Source organism: Pygocentrus nattereri, chromosome 25 (genome assembly GCF_015220715.1).
Source record: "Pygocentrus nattereri isolate fPygNat1 chromosome 25, fPygNat1.pri, whole genome shotgun sequence".
Lineage (NCBI taxonomy): Eukaryota > Metazoa > Chordata > Actinopteri > Characiformes > Serrasalmidae > Pygocentrus > Pygocentrus nattereri.
In genome coordinates, this window is record NC_051235.1 from 29,302,536 (window position 1) to 29,319,195 (window position 16,660).

Consider the following 16,660-nt stretch of genomic DNA (forward strand, 5'->3'; position numbering starts at 1 on the left):
TTAAATCTCTCTCTTTGCCATTTCATTAGCGACTAGCTGGGCGAGACTGTTGTCTGTGTTGCTATGGTGACCAGCCGTCTGCGCTGATCTTCAGGGTTAAAGGGTGAATCAGCAGTTCTACATTAACTCCAGCGTTTAAGACCATTTACTGTTAAACTGTGTTGAAGGATCAGCAGAGCTTTATTTTAATGTAGAGGAGGATTATTTTATTATTACCTACTGATCTGATTCAGCTGTGGAGCCACAACAGGGCAGTAAAAGAGCCGCATGCTCTGCATCATCAGAGGAGCTACAGTCTCTTCCTGAGCACCAGCAAGGGGGAGCCAATGACCACACACTGAGAAAGGCTGGGGTTTCCAATAAAGTGGCCAGGGAGTACACATAGCCAAGAAAATATCACTTTATAAGCGCCATTACAGAACCAGCTAAACAAACACTGACACACTGTAATCAGACAACACTGCTTTATAGAGCTTCATTAACTCCATATATTATATAAAAAATACAAATGAAAGCCACTTTACAACATAATACATTCTAAAAGAACCTGGAGTGAAAAAATAGTCACAGTCTCATTTGGAGAGTTTAATATTTAAGCTGAGAGGCTGGAGAGTTTAATATTTGAACTGCCTTCATTATAACATGAGCTGATTTGCATAATTAGGAGCTATAAAAATGAAAACTGACATCTCACTTGGAGGAAGATTACAGCTCGCGATCTACAGCCTGCATTCTTTTTAAAGATACACCACAGACAGCACTAGAATCCGAAACATGCACTTTGCAAAGGATTCAAGCCACTGAATCCTGTTAAAGCATCTAAGCAGTATAAATGCTTTAAATCGAATGAAGATCTGTTTCTTAATCCCAAGCACAGTGCCTTAAATATTTGTTCAGTCTACAAAATAAGACTGTAAATGACTCAGAAATATGCACAAGTTTCAGAGCAACGACAGATATATTATGCATCACTTGGTACATCTCCGATGTATAATGTATGACAGCTGTATTGGACTCACAGCTGCTATGCTCTAGCTTTCCTGCAGGGGGCACTCTTGCGTATCTAATCTGTATTTGGCATCGTGCAGCGCTGGGGCATGGCTGAAAAGAGCTTTGTGGAACATAACATAATATCTACTGCAAGGTTATGATTTAGAACAGCGGAGAAGAGGCTCTGAAGTACCATACAGTCTAAAAAAAACACCATTAGTGGGCTTCGCTGGAGAGAAAGCTGAACCCGAGAGGCACCTTGTGAGACGCCGCTTTATTAATGATGTTGTTGGTATTTACTCGAGGCCAGCATCAATCAGTGCGGCATTAATAACTCCTTGTCTGTGTGACAGCAGACAGCAGAGCAATCACTAGCTATTGGGCTACTGTTCTCTCCCCATTAGCTCTTCAGGTTTGTCCTTAGAGGTGCTTTCCACCATCGAGGATCAGATACACTTGGCTCTGTGGTCAGAAACTGGCCACTGATGAAGGGCCTGAGGATGGCACAACCACAAACTGTGCATCAACAGATGAGCTACAGTCTCTTACTGTACACCAAATGGTTACACATTTGAGAAGGGGAGGGGTTTCCAATAAAGTGGCCAGGGAGTGCACAAGCCCCTTTACAGAATCAGCTAAACACTGATATACTGTAATCACAGATAACACTGCTTTATAGAGCGTCAATAACTCCACGTATTTCACTATATCTTAATAAAAAGTACTAATTAATAAGCCGGGACAGATTACTGACCAGGGCCCCTCAAGACCCCTCCTCAAGCTTTGTTATCGGGGGCCCCTCAGTCTTGAGGGGCCACTGACGACAAAGCTTGAGGAGCTGCATGTGTCTTAATGAGAAATTAAATGAGTTAATGTTATTAGTTGTGGTTTTACTTCATCAAATACACGACCACCTCCTTGTTTCTGGACTCAATGTCCACTTTATAAGCTCCACTGACCGTACAGTTTCACTCTGTAGCTCTACAATAACAGACTGTAGTCCATCTGTTTCTCTGATACTTTGTTATCCTGTTCTTCAGTGGTAAGGACCCCCATGGACCCTCACAGAGCAGGTACTATTTGGGTGGTGGGTCATTCTCAGCACTGCAGTAACACTGACGTGGTGGTGGTGTGTTCGTGTGTGTTGTGCTGGTCTGAGTGGATCAGACACAGCAGTTCTGCTGGAGTTTTTAAACACTGTGTCCACTCACTGTCCACTCTATTAGACACTCCTACCTTGTCGGTCCACCTTGTAGATGTAAAGTCAGAGACGACAGCTCATCTGCTGCTGCACAGTTTGTGCTGGTCATCCTCTAGTCCTTCATCAGTGGTCACAGGACGCTGCCCACAGGACGCTGCTGGCTGGATATTTTTGGTTGGTGGACTGTTCTCAGTCCAGCAGCGACACTGAGGTGTTAAAAACTCCAGCAGCACTGCTGTGTCTGATCCACTCAGACCAGTGCAACACACACAGTAACACACCACTTTTCCTGGTTAATTAATTAATCAGAATCATATCACTGGTGTTTCTACCTACCTTCCAGGACATAGATACACTCCTTGTTGGGGGGGTAGGTGTTGGGGTAGTTGGGGGACATGAATTGGCCTCCACTGATGGTTTTGGTCCAAACGCCACATTGGTCATTCCTGGACGGAGGTCCACCTTCATTCTGAGCCTCTGTAAGTGAAGATAAGTAATTTTGGGTCTTTCATTTTGCTCCATTTATCATGAAAATTAAACACCATGTAAAGGGCGACAGGTCATTTCAAACTATGTCAAAAACCGAAAAACGTCAAGAATGGAGATACGAGGTTTTGTCCCAACAACAGCGATACATAATAATTCTTATTGCGATAGCGTTTTAGGAATATTCTAAAATTATTCAACCTATTTCTGGACACTTTTACTTATTTTAGGTCATTTTAAGCCGTGAAATGATCCTCCTTTGGCAGATAAGTTCAGGTGACATTCCTAAGACAATCTTGTAATGAGAAACATTTGATAAATGATCTACATTTAATTTATTTCCACGTTAATGTTTTTGCAATATGAGGCAGTGATTTGAGAAGGAAACAGTAAAGGCTCTGGAAGAAACTTTTTCACGGACACGTTATAAAGAAAAAGCCTGTTATTTCACAACAATCCTGCAGGAGGCTCTCATGTCTCCGACTGCTTGAGAGACATTTTAGGCTGGATATTTTTCAAAGGAATCAAAAACAGGGATAATGACCAGAGTATGTAACCATTAAGCTGTAATTCTGCTATCAATCCGCAGGACACATGATTAGATGCTGCTATTTCTGCCGTAATGACTGAACGCCTGCTAACCTCTCTAAGAGCAACTCAGAAAAGCCTTTTCATCTCAGTGTCCAAACGTCCACCGCATCTTCTTACTTAGGACGAGGTCGGCAGACCCAAAACAAAAAACGCTGGGAAGCATAACTTACCTCTGATTCTTTGTGCCAGAGCAAAGCCCTCTTCTATCACAATCAGAAGAATCCAGGCTGGAAAAGAAAGAAAGGCCATAAAAACAAGGCATTAAAACAAGAAACTAAAACATTTCATACCAATAATATACAATATACATCTTTCAGCTGAGGTTTTATACATCGAACAGAAAATAAATCTATATAAAAATCTATATATTTGATCTGCATAAACAGTAAAACACAGTGATGTCATCCAAAACAACAAATGCAAACAAATGAAAAGCAAATAAATAAATAGAAAATCAAAAAAATTTGTAGGTGTAAAAGTAAACACATTATTTCTACAGTGCAGTTTCTTTTGACGTTTAATTTATTTGCATACCTTTAACTGTAATAATATATTGATAAATGTCTGAGAGATACATTTTTTCACAGATGTAAAGAAACATTGTAAATATACTATTTAATCCCGATGCCACAATTGCCCCCTCCCAGTTCTGTCCATGTGTTCTGGAGAGTTTAATATTTGAACTGTCTTCATTATAACATGAGCTGATTTACATAATTAGGAGCTATAAAAATGAAAACTGACATCTCACTTGGAGGAAGATTACAGCTCGCGATCTACAGCCTGCATTCTATTTAAAGATACACCATAGACAGCATTAGAATCAGAAACATGCACTTTGCAAAGGAAATGCACCATGAAAAATGGGCACAGAAAACCGCGTACCCTGCCTGGGGAAGGGGCACAGGGACCTACCCCTGGAGCCAGGTCTGGGGGTAGTGTCCCCCGGCGAGTGCCTGGTGGCCAGGCAGCCCATATAACCCCGCCTGGCTCAGCCTGAAGAGGCAATGTGGGGAGACCATGTGGGCCCACCACCTGCAAAGTCCAGCATGGGGGAGCGGTGCAGTGCTACACAGGCAGTGGGAGATTGCAGGGGGGCCCTTGCAGCAGAAACTGGCTCTTGGCACGTGGAATGTAACCTCACTGGGGGGAAGGAGCCGGAGCTTGTGTGGGAGGTTGAGAGGTACCAACTAGATATAGTTGGGCTCACCTCCACACACAGTGTCAGCTCTGGAACCAAACTCCTGGATAGGGGTTGGTCCCTCTCCTACTCAGGGGTTGCACAGGGTGAGAGGCGCCGGGCAGGAGTGGGGATACTCACGAGTCCCCGGCTGGCGGCCATGCAGTTGGAGTTTGTCCTGGTGGACGAGAGGCAAATAGTAAGGGTGTGTTGGGAACGACTATCGGAGGCACCTGTTCGGAATGATTTTAATTCCCACCTCCAGGAGAGCTTTTCTCATGTCCTGGGAGAGGTAGGGGACATGGAGTCTGAATGGACCCTGTTCAAAACCTCCATTGTGGAAGCTGCCAGGCATAGCTGTGGCCAAAAGCTTGTGGATGCCTGTCGGGGCGGTAACCCAAGAACCCCCCTGGTGGACACCAGTGGTGAGGGAGGCCATCAAGCTGAAGAAAGAGGCCTTTAGGGACTGGATGGCCTGAAGTACTCCCGACTCAGCAGATGGGAGGAGGTGAAGTCATGGAAAAAGACTTTCAGTCGGCTTCAAGGAGGTTCTGGACAACTGTCCAGCGACTCAGGAGTGGTCAGGGCTGTATTGGCAATATCGCATGAACCTCAGGAACAGTACCCTTGGACTGGCAGACCGGGGTGGTGGTCCCCATTTTTAAAAAAGGGGACTGGAGGGTGTGTGCCAACTATCAGGGTATCACACTGCTCAGCCTCTGTGGGAAAGTCTATGCCAAGGTGTCTCTGCTATTTGCAGATGATGTTGAAGTATTTCGGGGGTCTTGTTCACGAGTGATGGGAAGAGGGATCGTGAGATCGGCCGCAGGCTGGGAAGGCAGCAGCAGTAATGCAGTCACTGTTCCGGACTGTAGTGGTGAAGAGGAGCTGAGCCATAAGGCAAAGCTCTCTGTTTACCAGTCGGTCTACATCCCGATCCTCACCTATAGTCATGAGCTGTGGGTAATGACCGAAAGAATGAGATCGCGAATACAAGCGGCGGAAATGAGCTTTCTTCGCAGGGTGGCGGTCTACAGTCTATTCGATAGGGTGAGGAGCTCAGCCATCTTGGAGGAGCTCGGAGTAGAGCCGCTACTCCTCGGCATTGAGAGGAGCCAGCTGAGGTGGTTCAGGCATCTGATTCGAATGCCCCCTGGACGCCTCGCTTTAGAGGTGTACCAGGCATGGCCCCAGGGACCCCAGGGTCATCCAAGGACCAGCTGGAGGGATTACATCTCCAAGTTGTTCTGGGAGCGTCTTGGGGTCCCTGGGAATGAGCTGGAGGAAGTTGCGGGGGACAGGGTCATCTGGGATTCTCTGCTCTTCCAACTGCTACCGCGACCCTTTCTGGACTAAGCGGTCAACGGCGATGATGATGATGATGAGTATATATCATATACATATCTTATATAAAGTCAATGAATATATGTGAATATATCGTATGTATCTTATATACGGTCAATGAGTGTATATTTCATATATATCATATATATGGTCAATGAGTGTATATGTCATTTAAATCATCTCAAAGTCAATAAGTGTATATATGTATATCTTATATACAGTCAGTGGTTCAGCTCCTCTTGTAGCCTCTCGCCCTTGTTCATTCAGCTCATGGATTTTTGTTACAGTGGAGGATCTCAAGCAGAAATGGAGCTTCACCAAGGTTCTGCTTTTGTTAGTTTGCTGCTCATTGATTCATCCACATTTCTTCTACAAGCACAGGTACAGTCTGCTGAAGGTGCTGAAGGTCTCACTTCAAAAGACATTTTGAAGCTTTATTTGAATGCAAGAGCAACATACAGTGCGCTGCAGTTGGGCTTTAGCCTGCACTAGTACGGACTGGTCAAAGGTCAAACTATGAAAATGTATTATAACAGTGTTTTTTAAAAAAAGAGTGGCATTAATAATTGTATGCATTTTTTACAATACTACATTGCAGTTTCTTCTAAAGTACTTGAAGTGAATGTGATTTTATTTCAAAAACATCAAACTTTAAATTGTATTAACATTGTTTATCTTCATAAATTAAACTGTGAAGCATTTCATGGTGATGTCCCATCAAGAAACTACGTTCACCAGATACCACTATCACTTCTACACTGTACTCTTCTACATGAGATGAATTTGAACATGATATAATTGCATAAATGGATCACATTAGGGCGATTCGGGCCAAGTCTACTGGTTTAAATCACTGCTCCTGTTAAGCTCCATACCGTCCCTAATAGAGATCAATGATCACTCTGCGCATTCTCCACCATGAAGCTCTATAATCTCAAGAGCATCCTGCCTGCGTCTGCATTGATCTATTCTGTGGAGTCAGAGGCCAGGGGCATTGTGGGTACAGAAGCATATGAACACATTGATCACAGGCGCTCCTATTACTGTGCTGGCACGGTGCCTTTGACCATTGAAGAAGCTGTTAGGTGGATCGAACAACTTAAACTCAATGTTCCATGCCATGGAAGATGTGGTTCTGACTCTATTAATAGATTATACATGTCAATTAGACCCCTCATTCCAATTAGAACGCCCCCCAGTTAACCCTTTAAAGGGCCAGGAGCTGCCATTCCTCACTCCTATAACTTAAGAATGCACGATTCCTGAATACTAAGCCTCAGGACGAAATATGCCTGTAATTCATATTACCTTTCAGTAAACTTTCCTTTTCTATCAATGCATAATCGTTTTGTCACTCCCATAAAAAGCGTTATAATTCCGTTTGCGGGTTTTCTGCTATTTTTTACACCATTTGCTAACCTTTGTTAAAGCTGTAAAATGATAGTAAGATATTAATTATGCGTATGTTCAAATTAACCCCACCCCAAAATTAATTAACCTTACAATACCTTTCAAAAGTTCAATAACAAAGTCAATTTGCATACAATGATTCTAATATGTTATTAATGAGCTTTCCAAGCATGAGTAAGAAGCCTGAAAATGTTAGACGCGTCCAGAATGATGAGCTTTAGAAGATTCTAAATTGAATGGGAAAAAATGTAGTTCTAATAAAATTAACATCCATAATTCAACCGACATTCCAAGGCAAAACATTTCGAAAAACAAATTATTAGGGCTGCACCTACTGATTATAATTTTAATCGAGTAATCTAGAGCAATTATTTTGTTTATCTTGAATTATTTTTATAGTTAATTAATTATTTTGACAAGCGTGTAGCCCACCACCCTGCAAAGAAAGCTTATTTCCATCGCTTGTATTCATGATTTCATTCTTTCTGGCTACACTCTGCTTGATAGGGTGAGGAGCTCGGTCATCTGGGAGGAGCTCGGAGTAGAGCCGCTACTCCTCCGCATTGAGAGGAGTCAGCTGAGGTGGTTCAGGCATCTGATCCGGATGCCCCCCTGGACGTATCCTGGTGGGGGTGTACCAGGCACGGCCTACTGGGACAAGACCCCGGGGTTGTCCTCGGACCCGCTGGAGGGATTAAATCTCCAAGTTGGCCTGGGTATGGCTTGGGGTCCCGGGGAATGAGCTGGAGGAAGTTGTGGGGGACAGGGTCATCTGGGATTCTCTGCTCTCACAACTGTTACCGCAACCCGATCTGGACTAAGTGCTTAACGATGATGATGATGATGACGATGATGATTTAGACAATTAATTATATAGTCATATAGACTTAATTTGCATTCAATTTCTAAGCGCAGCCATGCGTGCATTTGTGAGATCCTGCTGGTGTGGGTTTCCTCTCATCCAGTGACACACACAAAAGTGCTTATGGCTCCCCCTTGTGGAGAACATTCCGACTGCTGAACATGGCTTTATTACCTGTTTGTCAGTCATACTGCAAAGTAATCACTAAGCTGTACATTTTAATTGTTTATTTAACTGAGTAATCTTGTCAGCCCTACAAATAACTAGACAATTACAGTACATTATTTATCATTTATTAGCTTCTTGATCATTTAATTCTCAGAATATTGAATATCTAAAAATACCTGTGGCTAATTATTTTGAATTATGATTGTATGTAAAATAACAAAATCTGTTAATATGGCAAGTGATTCCAAACTTTTGAATAGTAATATGTATTTCAGCACCTTTGCATTTACTTCAACATTTGATAAATGTTCTTTCGGCTTTAATGATTTTAATGGCATCAGTATAAACTTTACACTTTGTGCAAATAAGGCATCTTCACCTGTACAAGTAGTACATCAGAAAACTGCGGTGATGAAATGAAGTGTTTTGTTCTACTTAAAGAGTGCATGTCATGAGAAGCCAAGTTTCCCTTTGTCTTAATATGTAAATGTCGCTAAACATCTTGCACTTTGCAGTCCATAAAGTCCATATGAGCTCATTTTGAATTCATTGTATTTTGTGATGTCAGAAAAAATGAATGTTTTAAGCCACTGAGCTTATAGCTGTTTAGCTTTGCCCATTCATGCTGAAGTTATAAGCTGTGTTTCCACCTGGACTGCTTTTTGAATGAAGCACAATGCAGGGCTGCCAATCACAACAGAGCTCATTTACATATACCACTCTTAAAAACACAGTGACAGAGATAAAGGGATAAAGAATGAAAGTAAACGACTTTTTGGTACATAAACCCAAAAGATCAGAAGAAAAATGCAAGAAAAGTGCAGAATATTGGTGCTTTGATAAAATTGTATGAATATCTCTGATGAGATTTATGTATTTCATGGATTCTACAACCAGTTTCTCTGTGCATATGGCATTAGAACGATCTTGGCGTGAACATTTCGTGACATTTAGTGGACCGAAATTTTTTTTAAAAAAGAAAACATTTCGAGAAATGTTCTTTTTTCTCTTTTCACATAAACTAGTCATTTGACATATGCATTTTTTTCGTACTACAGCAATGATTTGCTTTCCAAAACAGACATTTAGTTACTACTCCTGCTTCTGGCTGGAACGGAGATTAATTGAATTAGGTCAATAACGTTTTCAGCTCCTTCACTGAGGGCGGTTCAGTTGTCTGCCTTTCAGGATCCCACGGGCTTTTAGCCTCTGGGTGAAGACAGCAGCACACGAAAGCCATGATAAGCAGTGTGGCGCCTGCGCTTTCATGCACATATTCAGTCTGTGCATCTGAAACTATCCACCTCAGACAGAAACTGAGGGCCTTTCAGATAAGCCCCCGCTGCTTCGCCCCCCGTCTGCAGTTTAATAGACTCTGCGCCGCTCGCCTCCGACTTACAAGCAAATCTAATGGAAAGCAAGCAGGCTAATATCACACCAGAGCTCAGCGGCCGGCAGACGGAGGGGGAGGAGTCGGACGAGTCGGAGCCGTCTTTGCACAGCGCTGTCAAACTCAGGGCCTACAGGGCCACATCCCTTACTCACTATCACGGGGGAGAACTGGGGGATTGGAACACTTCCCATTCATCTGACCTCACAGTGTTCACACATCAACTCTCTGACAGATTCAAGATGACATTATTATTGCTTCTTTAGTACAGGCTTCTTCTCTTTCCAGCCTCCGTTCTGAATGACAGCCCCACTATTTCAACCTCCTGTTCCTTATTATTTCCTCATTGTTACTGTGATATTTCTGCCCACTTCTTGCTAGTGTTGCCCCATTACTATTGCCTCCTTCTCATGATAATTACCCCAACATTACTACCTCAATTGTAGAAGTGTCCCATTGTTTCAGCCCCCTCTTCCTTATTGTTGTCCTATTAACACCCCAATTTTATCTGTTATTAATCTGTTATTATTTCTTCATTATTACTGACTCATTCTGTTGCTATTGCCCATTTATTTCTGTCTGATTATTGCCTCAATAATACTGCCTCATTCTCACGATGAGTGCCCCAATAGTGCTATCCCCACTCGGTTAGTATTGCCCTAATATTATTGCCCTTTTCTGTTACTATCATGCCAATATTTATGTCCCCATGCTGTTACCAATGCCCTAGTATTACTGCTCCATTCTCTATCGCCCCATTATTTCAGTCTCCTTTCCTTATTATTACCACAATAATACTGCCTCATTACCACGATGATTACCCCAATAGTACTATTCCCATTCTGTTACTATTACCCCCACATTACTGTATCCAGTGTGTTATTATCGGCCCAATATTACTGCCTCATTCTGTTACTATTGTGCCAATATTAAACCCAAGATAGTGATTACGTTTCGTTACCACTCTTCCATGTTTACTGCCTCCTTCTTGTTTCTTTTGCCCTGATATTATTGCCTCCTTCAGATAAAAAAGTAATGCATCGAATTTACTTCAGAAAAACGTGCACATCATTTCGACAATAAAAGTTTTCATTATTTTTTACTGTATACATCTGGCAATTATTTGACAAAAATGACAGTAACAGTAATAAAAATTCCCACATTTGAATCCAGTAAATATTTTTCAGTGTTGTAATTACTATCCCCTCATTATTACTGCCTCCGTTTCATTATTATTAGGTACTTAACAATGCAGCAAGGCTTCTGCTTCTGGCTGAGGAGCAAATGATATGAATAGTAAATTTAAGCACATTTTGTAAGTATTTCTGTGAAATGGAGGAGCAACTCACCCTAATTAGGATTAATATTCTGGGTGTTTAATTACTTCGCATGGTTGACTTTGTGTGCTCCAAACAGCATAAATGAAGACTATGTGGGGCACCTTAAAAGGCTCGGGGGGGGGGTGTACACTCACGGTAAACATTCGACTTAAACTGGTGCTGAAATATAGTCACTTTACAGAGCACTGAAGGGTCCAACCGGTGTCTTCCCTGATGCTCTGTGTTGAAAAGAGGGTGATGGCAGGCAGTGATATAACAATAAGGTCATTTTTAGTGTAATTATACACTAAATAAGTCATTCTTGGTTCAAGTATTTCATCTATTTAACAAGAACGGCGAGATATGCTTGTGAGATGGAGCTATAGGTTCTTAGAGCCATAGATAATAATAAACTCTAGGCTTTATGTAGATGATATAAAGGAGATGTTTGTGAGTGAATGAACACGAGCACAAGCCACTGAGTTGATGAAATACACACTTCAGGCTTTACTGCCTCCTCCTCAAAAACCTGTTGTGTGAAGTGTGTAGCAATGCCGCAGATGGTTTTGACGCTCTGAGAGAAGCCAAGGCAAAAAGCAGCTCCCTTCGGGTCTGAGCTGACAGTGTGAACTGGCAGATTTCCCAACCAACCCTCAATGAAAGCTGGAGCAGAGCTACAAGTGCAACTGCGCCACTCCTTCTACTTTCATCCAGAGCACCATCTAACTGCAGAACCCTGCCCAAATCCATATGCACCCTTTCCTATCCAACACAGAGCTTGTTCTGATCAGTCTAAAGCAGCGGTTCTCACACTGGGGAACCACAAGGTGGAGCTAAGAGGGCTGCTGGAAAAAAAAAAAGTTGTATCTCTACTTAGAACGCTTTCATTTTGTGAGTTTATTCAATCTGCTTCAGCCACGTCTAACAAATTGGTACTTGTTTAAAAATGATAGATATTATTAAACATCATTAAAGCTACACTATGTAAGATTTGGGGATTTGGAGACCTCTGTGGCGGAAATGTGTAATTGCATGAAACATGCAGAGCAACATGTTATAACATTGTGCTCCGATCCCCTTCCCTGAGTGGATGAATCTGAAGATTGAAAGAGAATCCAAAGAGAGCTCAGCCTAAACTTCGGCGAAGGACGCGTCTCTCAGGGGTTGTCGCACTGTTAGGATGTCAAGCTTGTAGCAATTTAAGAACCGTTTTGGTGCTAAAACAACAATTTTCAAAAAGGTTCTATATAGAACCATACACCACACATTCTCCATCAATCTCGACAATTTCACCATGCAAAGAAACATTTAAGCATTCTTTGACTGCTCATGGTTATATATAGAACCAATGTCTTTACTAAGGAACCCTTGAAGAACCGGTTTTTAGGAGTGTAGCTCTGAAGAGATTACTATCATTTTCCTGCTTCTAATGCACCAAATTCTGCTCAAGGCTTTGGGAAGTAGCACTAAAAAATCTGGCTCTTCAAGGGTTCTTTCACAAAGAAAATGGTACTATATAGAACCAGGAACACTCAAAGAAGCCTTTGCATGATTAAAGGGTTCTTTGCATTATGAGGCAGTACTTAAGAATATGCTATATATGATTCTATACAGGCTCTCTATGCAGCAACCAAAAAGGTTCTTCTATTGTTACGATGTCAAGCTTGTTCAAATAGAAGAACCCTCTCTGGTGCTAAAACAACCATTTTCAAGAAGGTTCTTTATAGAACCATACCCAACACATGTTCCATCAGTCTGAAGAAACATTTCATCATGCAAAGAACCGCTTAAGCATGCAAATAGTTCTGTGTGTGTTCATGATTCTATATAGAACCATTGTCTTTACTAAAGAACCCTCTGTTTTTAAGAGTGTAGTAAGCTCACATGAGCAAGAGAGGTCAAGTCTGACATTAAAACTGATTCCAATGGAGAGATTTTAAGCTTTTTCTCCTTCGGTTCCCCTTAAGGCTGGAAATTTACATTCTACAAGGTTACAAGGAGAACCTTTCAGGCTGTTACTCTGGCGAGAACTGATATGACTCTGTGCTGTATTGAGCTGCTGAAGAGGGTAAGAAAGTGCCTGGGGTGACGAAAAAGGTACTGCAGCTGTAGAAGTTGAAGGATTAGTGGACGTTCTGTAAATAGGTTTGAGGTCTAAATGAGAAAAAAAGCTTAGAACGTTCACACAGTTCACTAAAAGTAAAGGTGCTAATGAAGCTTTTGTAGAAATTATGCAGTAGAAGAACAAAACCTTTCAAAAATTTAAAGAACCTCCACATAAAATAAAGATTCCATCAGTTGGATATTTTTCCTAGAACCGTTCATCCAAGCCAAGAACCATTTAGGAACCTTGTTTTTTAAGAACACACCCTAAAATACGCCCTTAAAGGTGCTCACTTGGAGCGAAAAACCAAGAAGATTCACTTCTGGTTTTCTAAAAAACCCTCTATTGGAAGGTTCTTTAAATGACTGTTTTCATTATAGATAAGTGTGAATGTGAAGAACCTTTTGAAAGTTTACAGTTCTTCCATGAAGATTCTTTCATTTACAGATTTTTCCTAGAACTGGACATCCATGCAAAGAACCATTTAGGAACTTTTATAATTAAGATCAGACTTTTGAAAATGTTTTTTTGGTATAAAGAACCCTAAAAAAGAACATCTGGCTCCCTGAAAAAAACATTTTTGTTAATGATATTGATATTCAATAGTGAAGAACCTTTTAAAGGTTTAAAGAACCTGCACTATATGGGAAGATTCCCCCAGTTAAATAATTTTCCTAGAACCATGCATCCAAGCCAAGAACCACTAAGGAATCTTTCATTTTTAAGAATGCACCACAAAACACACTCTTACAAATAAAGAAGGGGGTTCTTTGGAGTAAAGAACCGCAGACGAACTACTTATGGTTCCATAACGAACCTTTCAAACAGAATTTCCACATAATACAAAGATTCTATCTGTAAAAGATTTTTCCTCGAACCAAACATCATGAACAAAGTCATGAACAATTTAGGAACCTTTGTTTTTACTACAGGTTCACTAAAAATAAAGGTGCCAAATGGGTTCTTTATAGCAAAGAACCAAAGATAAACCACTTCTGGTGACCTAAAAAACAATTTAGTGGATGGTTAAATTCTCTTCCTGTTTGAGATTTTTACACAGCTCACTTTTAAAAACTAAAGGGGACCAAAAAGGTTCTTTAGTGTGATTCCACACAAGAACAATTTAATGGATCATTCTTTAAAGAACTCATTTAACTATGTTAATTATAATTTCCCCGACTTTTCAAGCACCACATTCAGCTCAGGAGCTAAATCTATATTAGTCAAGTATTCCCCTACAGCTCTACATCCAAGCTGAGAACCATTTAGGTTCTTAACATTAACATTAACCACAGAACAGCCACTTTTCATCCACTTACTGAATAGTAAATGACATATCTGAGCATAAAGAACCCTTTGAAAAAGTTTAAAGAACCTGCACATAATGTACATGTTCTAAACGTTTTAAAGGTTTTTTTTTAGAACTGTACATTCAAGCTGAGAACCATTTAGGAAACTTTATTTTAAGGAACACATTCTTGAAACACGTTGCAGCTTAGGACCACAGAACAGCCACTTTTCGTTGACTTAAAGAACCTTTCAATGGAAGATTCTTTAAACAACTTAAAAATCTAAAGATTTCTCCTACAAACTCATGACAAGAACCACTTACACTCGTGAAAATGAAGGTGCTAAATGGAAACAGAAAGGGTTCTCTAGGGTGAAGAACTATAAAATAACCATTTGTAGTAGATGTTTAAATTGTTAAGCTGTTGTGATGTGTTCTAGCTCCGTACACTACGCTGTTGTGATATGTGTTCTAGCTCCGTACACTACGCTGTTGTAATTTGTGTTCTACCTTCATACACTAATCTGTTGTGATGTGTTCTACCTCCGTACACTAAGCTGTTGTGATTTGTGTTCTAGCTCTATACACTAAGCTGTTGTGATGTGTTCTACCTCCGTACACTAAGCTGTTGTGATTTGTGTTCTAGCTCTATACACTAAGCTGTTGTGATGTGTTCTAGCTCCATACACTAAGCTGTTGTGATGTGTTCTAGCTCCATACACTAAGCTGTTGCGATGTGTTCTAGCTCTGTACACTAAGCTGTTGTGATATATGTTCTAGTTCTATACACTAAGCTGTTGTGATCTGTGTTCTAGCTCTGTTCACTAAGCTGATGTGGTGTTCTAGCTCCGTACACTAAGCTGTTGTGATATGTGTTCTAGCTTCATACACTAATCTGCTGTGATGTGTTCTAGCTTCATAGACTAATCTGTTGTGATGCATTCTAGGTCCATACACTAATCTGATGTGATATGTTCTAGCTCCGTACCCTAATCTAATGTGATGTGTTCTAGCTCCGTACACTAATCTGATGTGGTGTGTTCTAGCTTCATACACTAATCTGCTGTGATGTGTTCTAGCTTCTTAGACTAATCTGTTGTGATGCGTTCTAGGTCGATACACTAATCTGATGTGATATGTTCTAGCTCCATACACTAATCTATTGTGATATGTTCTAGCTTCATACACTAATCTAATTGGTGTGTTCTAGCTTCATACACTAATCAATTGTGATGTGTTCTAGCTCCATACACTAATCTATTGTGATGTGTTCTAGCTCCATACACTAATCTGATGTGATGTGTTCTAGCTTCATACACTAATCTGCTGTGATGTGTTCTAGCTTCATACACTAATCTGTTGTGATGCGTTCTAGCTCCGTACACTAATCTGTTGTGATGCGTTCTAGCTCCGTACACTAATCTGTTGTGATGCGTTCTAGCTCCGTACACTAATCTGTTGTGATGCGTTCTAGCTCCGTACCCTAATCTGCTGTGATGTGTTCTAGCTTCATACACTAATCTGTTGTGATGCGTTCTAGCTCTGTACACTAATCTGTTGTGATGCGTTCTAGCTCCGTACACTAATCTGTTGTGATGCGTTCTAGCTCCGTACACTAATCTGTTGTGATGCGTTCTAGCTCCATACACTAATCTGTTGTGATGTGTTCTAGCTCCGTACACTAAGATGTGAGGATATAGATGCGTCAGTATATGCAGTGAAGCCGACGTGCTGGTGCTCCGACCCAAACAGTGCCTGCAGCGGAGAACGTATTCAGGAATATTCTACACTAATGAACTCGGCGGCTGTTTTTGCGCTGCTTTAATGTCATCTGGACTCTGCGCAGCGTCTTAATGTATTGGGTGTTAAACAAATGGCTGCTGACAGGGTCACCAGCCCAGCGGCTAAACCCGCGAGGGCCGCGAGAACCGAAACTTAATATGGAACAAATACAGTCAGCGCGGCTCACATCAGCTCCTTCACTGCATTCAGGCTTACAGTCCCACGCGTGGCAACGCCGTTAAAGGCCTTTACCTGATCTTAGTCGCTCAGCACTCCACACATCACCACACTCCCAAAAACAGGTTCTTTAGTAAAGACAGCGGTTCTGTATACAACCATGAACACTCAAAGAACCATTTGCACGCTTAAATTGGGCACTGCATGGTGTAACGGCTCTTTAGATTGAGAATGTGTCATATGTGGTTCTGCACAGGGCTGAAAAGGGTTCTATGTAGCACCAGAAAGGGTTCTGTTTTTTTACGATGTCGAGCTTTTAACAAAAGCAGAACCCTTTTTGGTGCTATATAGAACCCTTTTCAAAGAGG

General features: G+C 41.3%; 1 protein-coding gene across 1 annotated transcript in view; it reads right to left on the reverse strand.

Moving 5' to 3' along the window:
• The window catches only part of LOC108439468 (neuropilin and tolloid-like protein 2), a 40,145-nt gene that overhangs the window by 20,900 nt on the left and 2,585 nt on the right, over positions 1 to 16,660 (reverse strand). Inside the window, exons 2-3 of the mRNA XM_017717905.2 lie at positions 3,439 to 3,495; positions 2,528 to 2,668 (exon numbers count right to left, since the gene is read on the reverse strand). Coding sequence (XP_017573394.1) covers positions 2,528 to 2,668; positions 3,439 to 3,495 — 198 coding nt within the window. The remainder of the gene's footprint in view (positions 1 to 2,527; positions 2,669 to 3,438; positions 3,496 to 16,660) is intronic.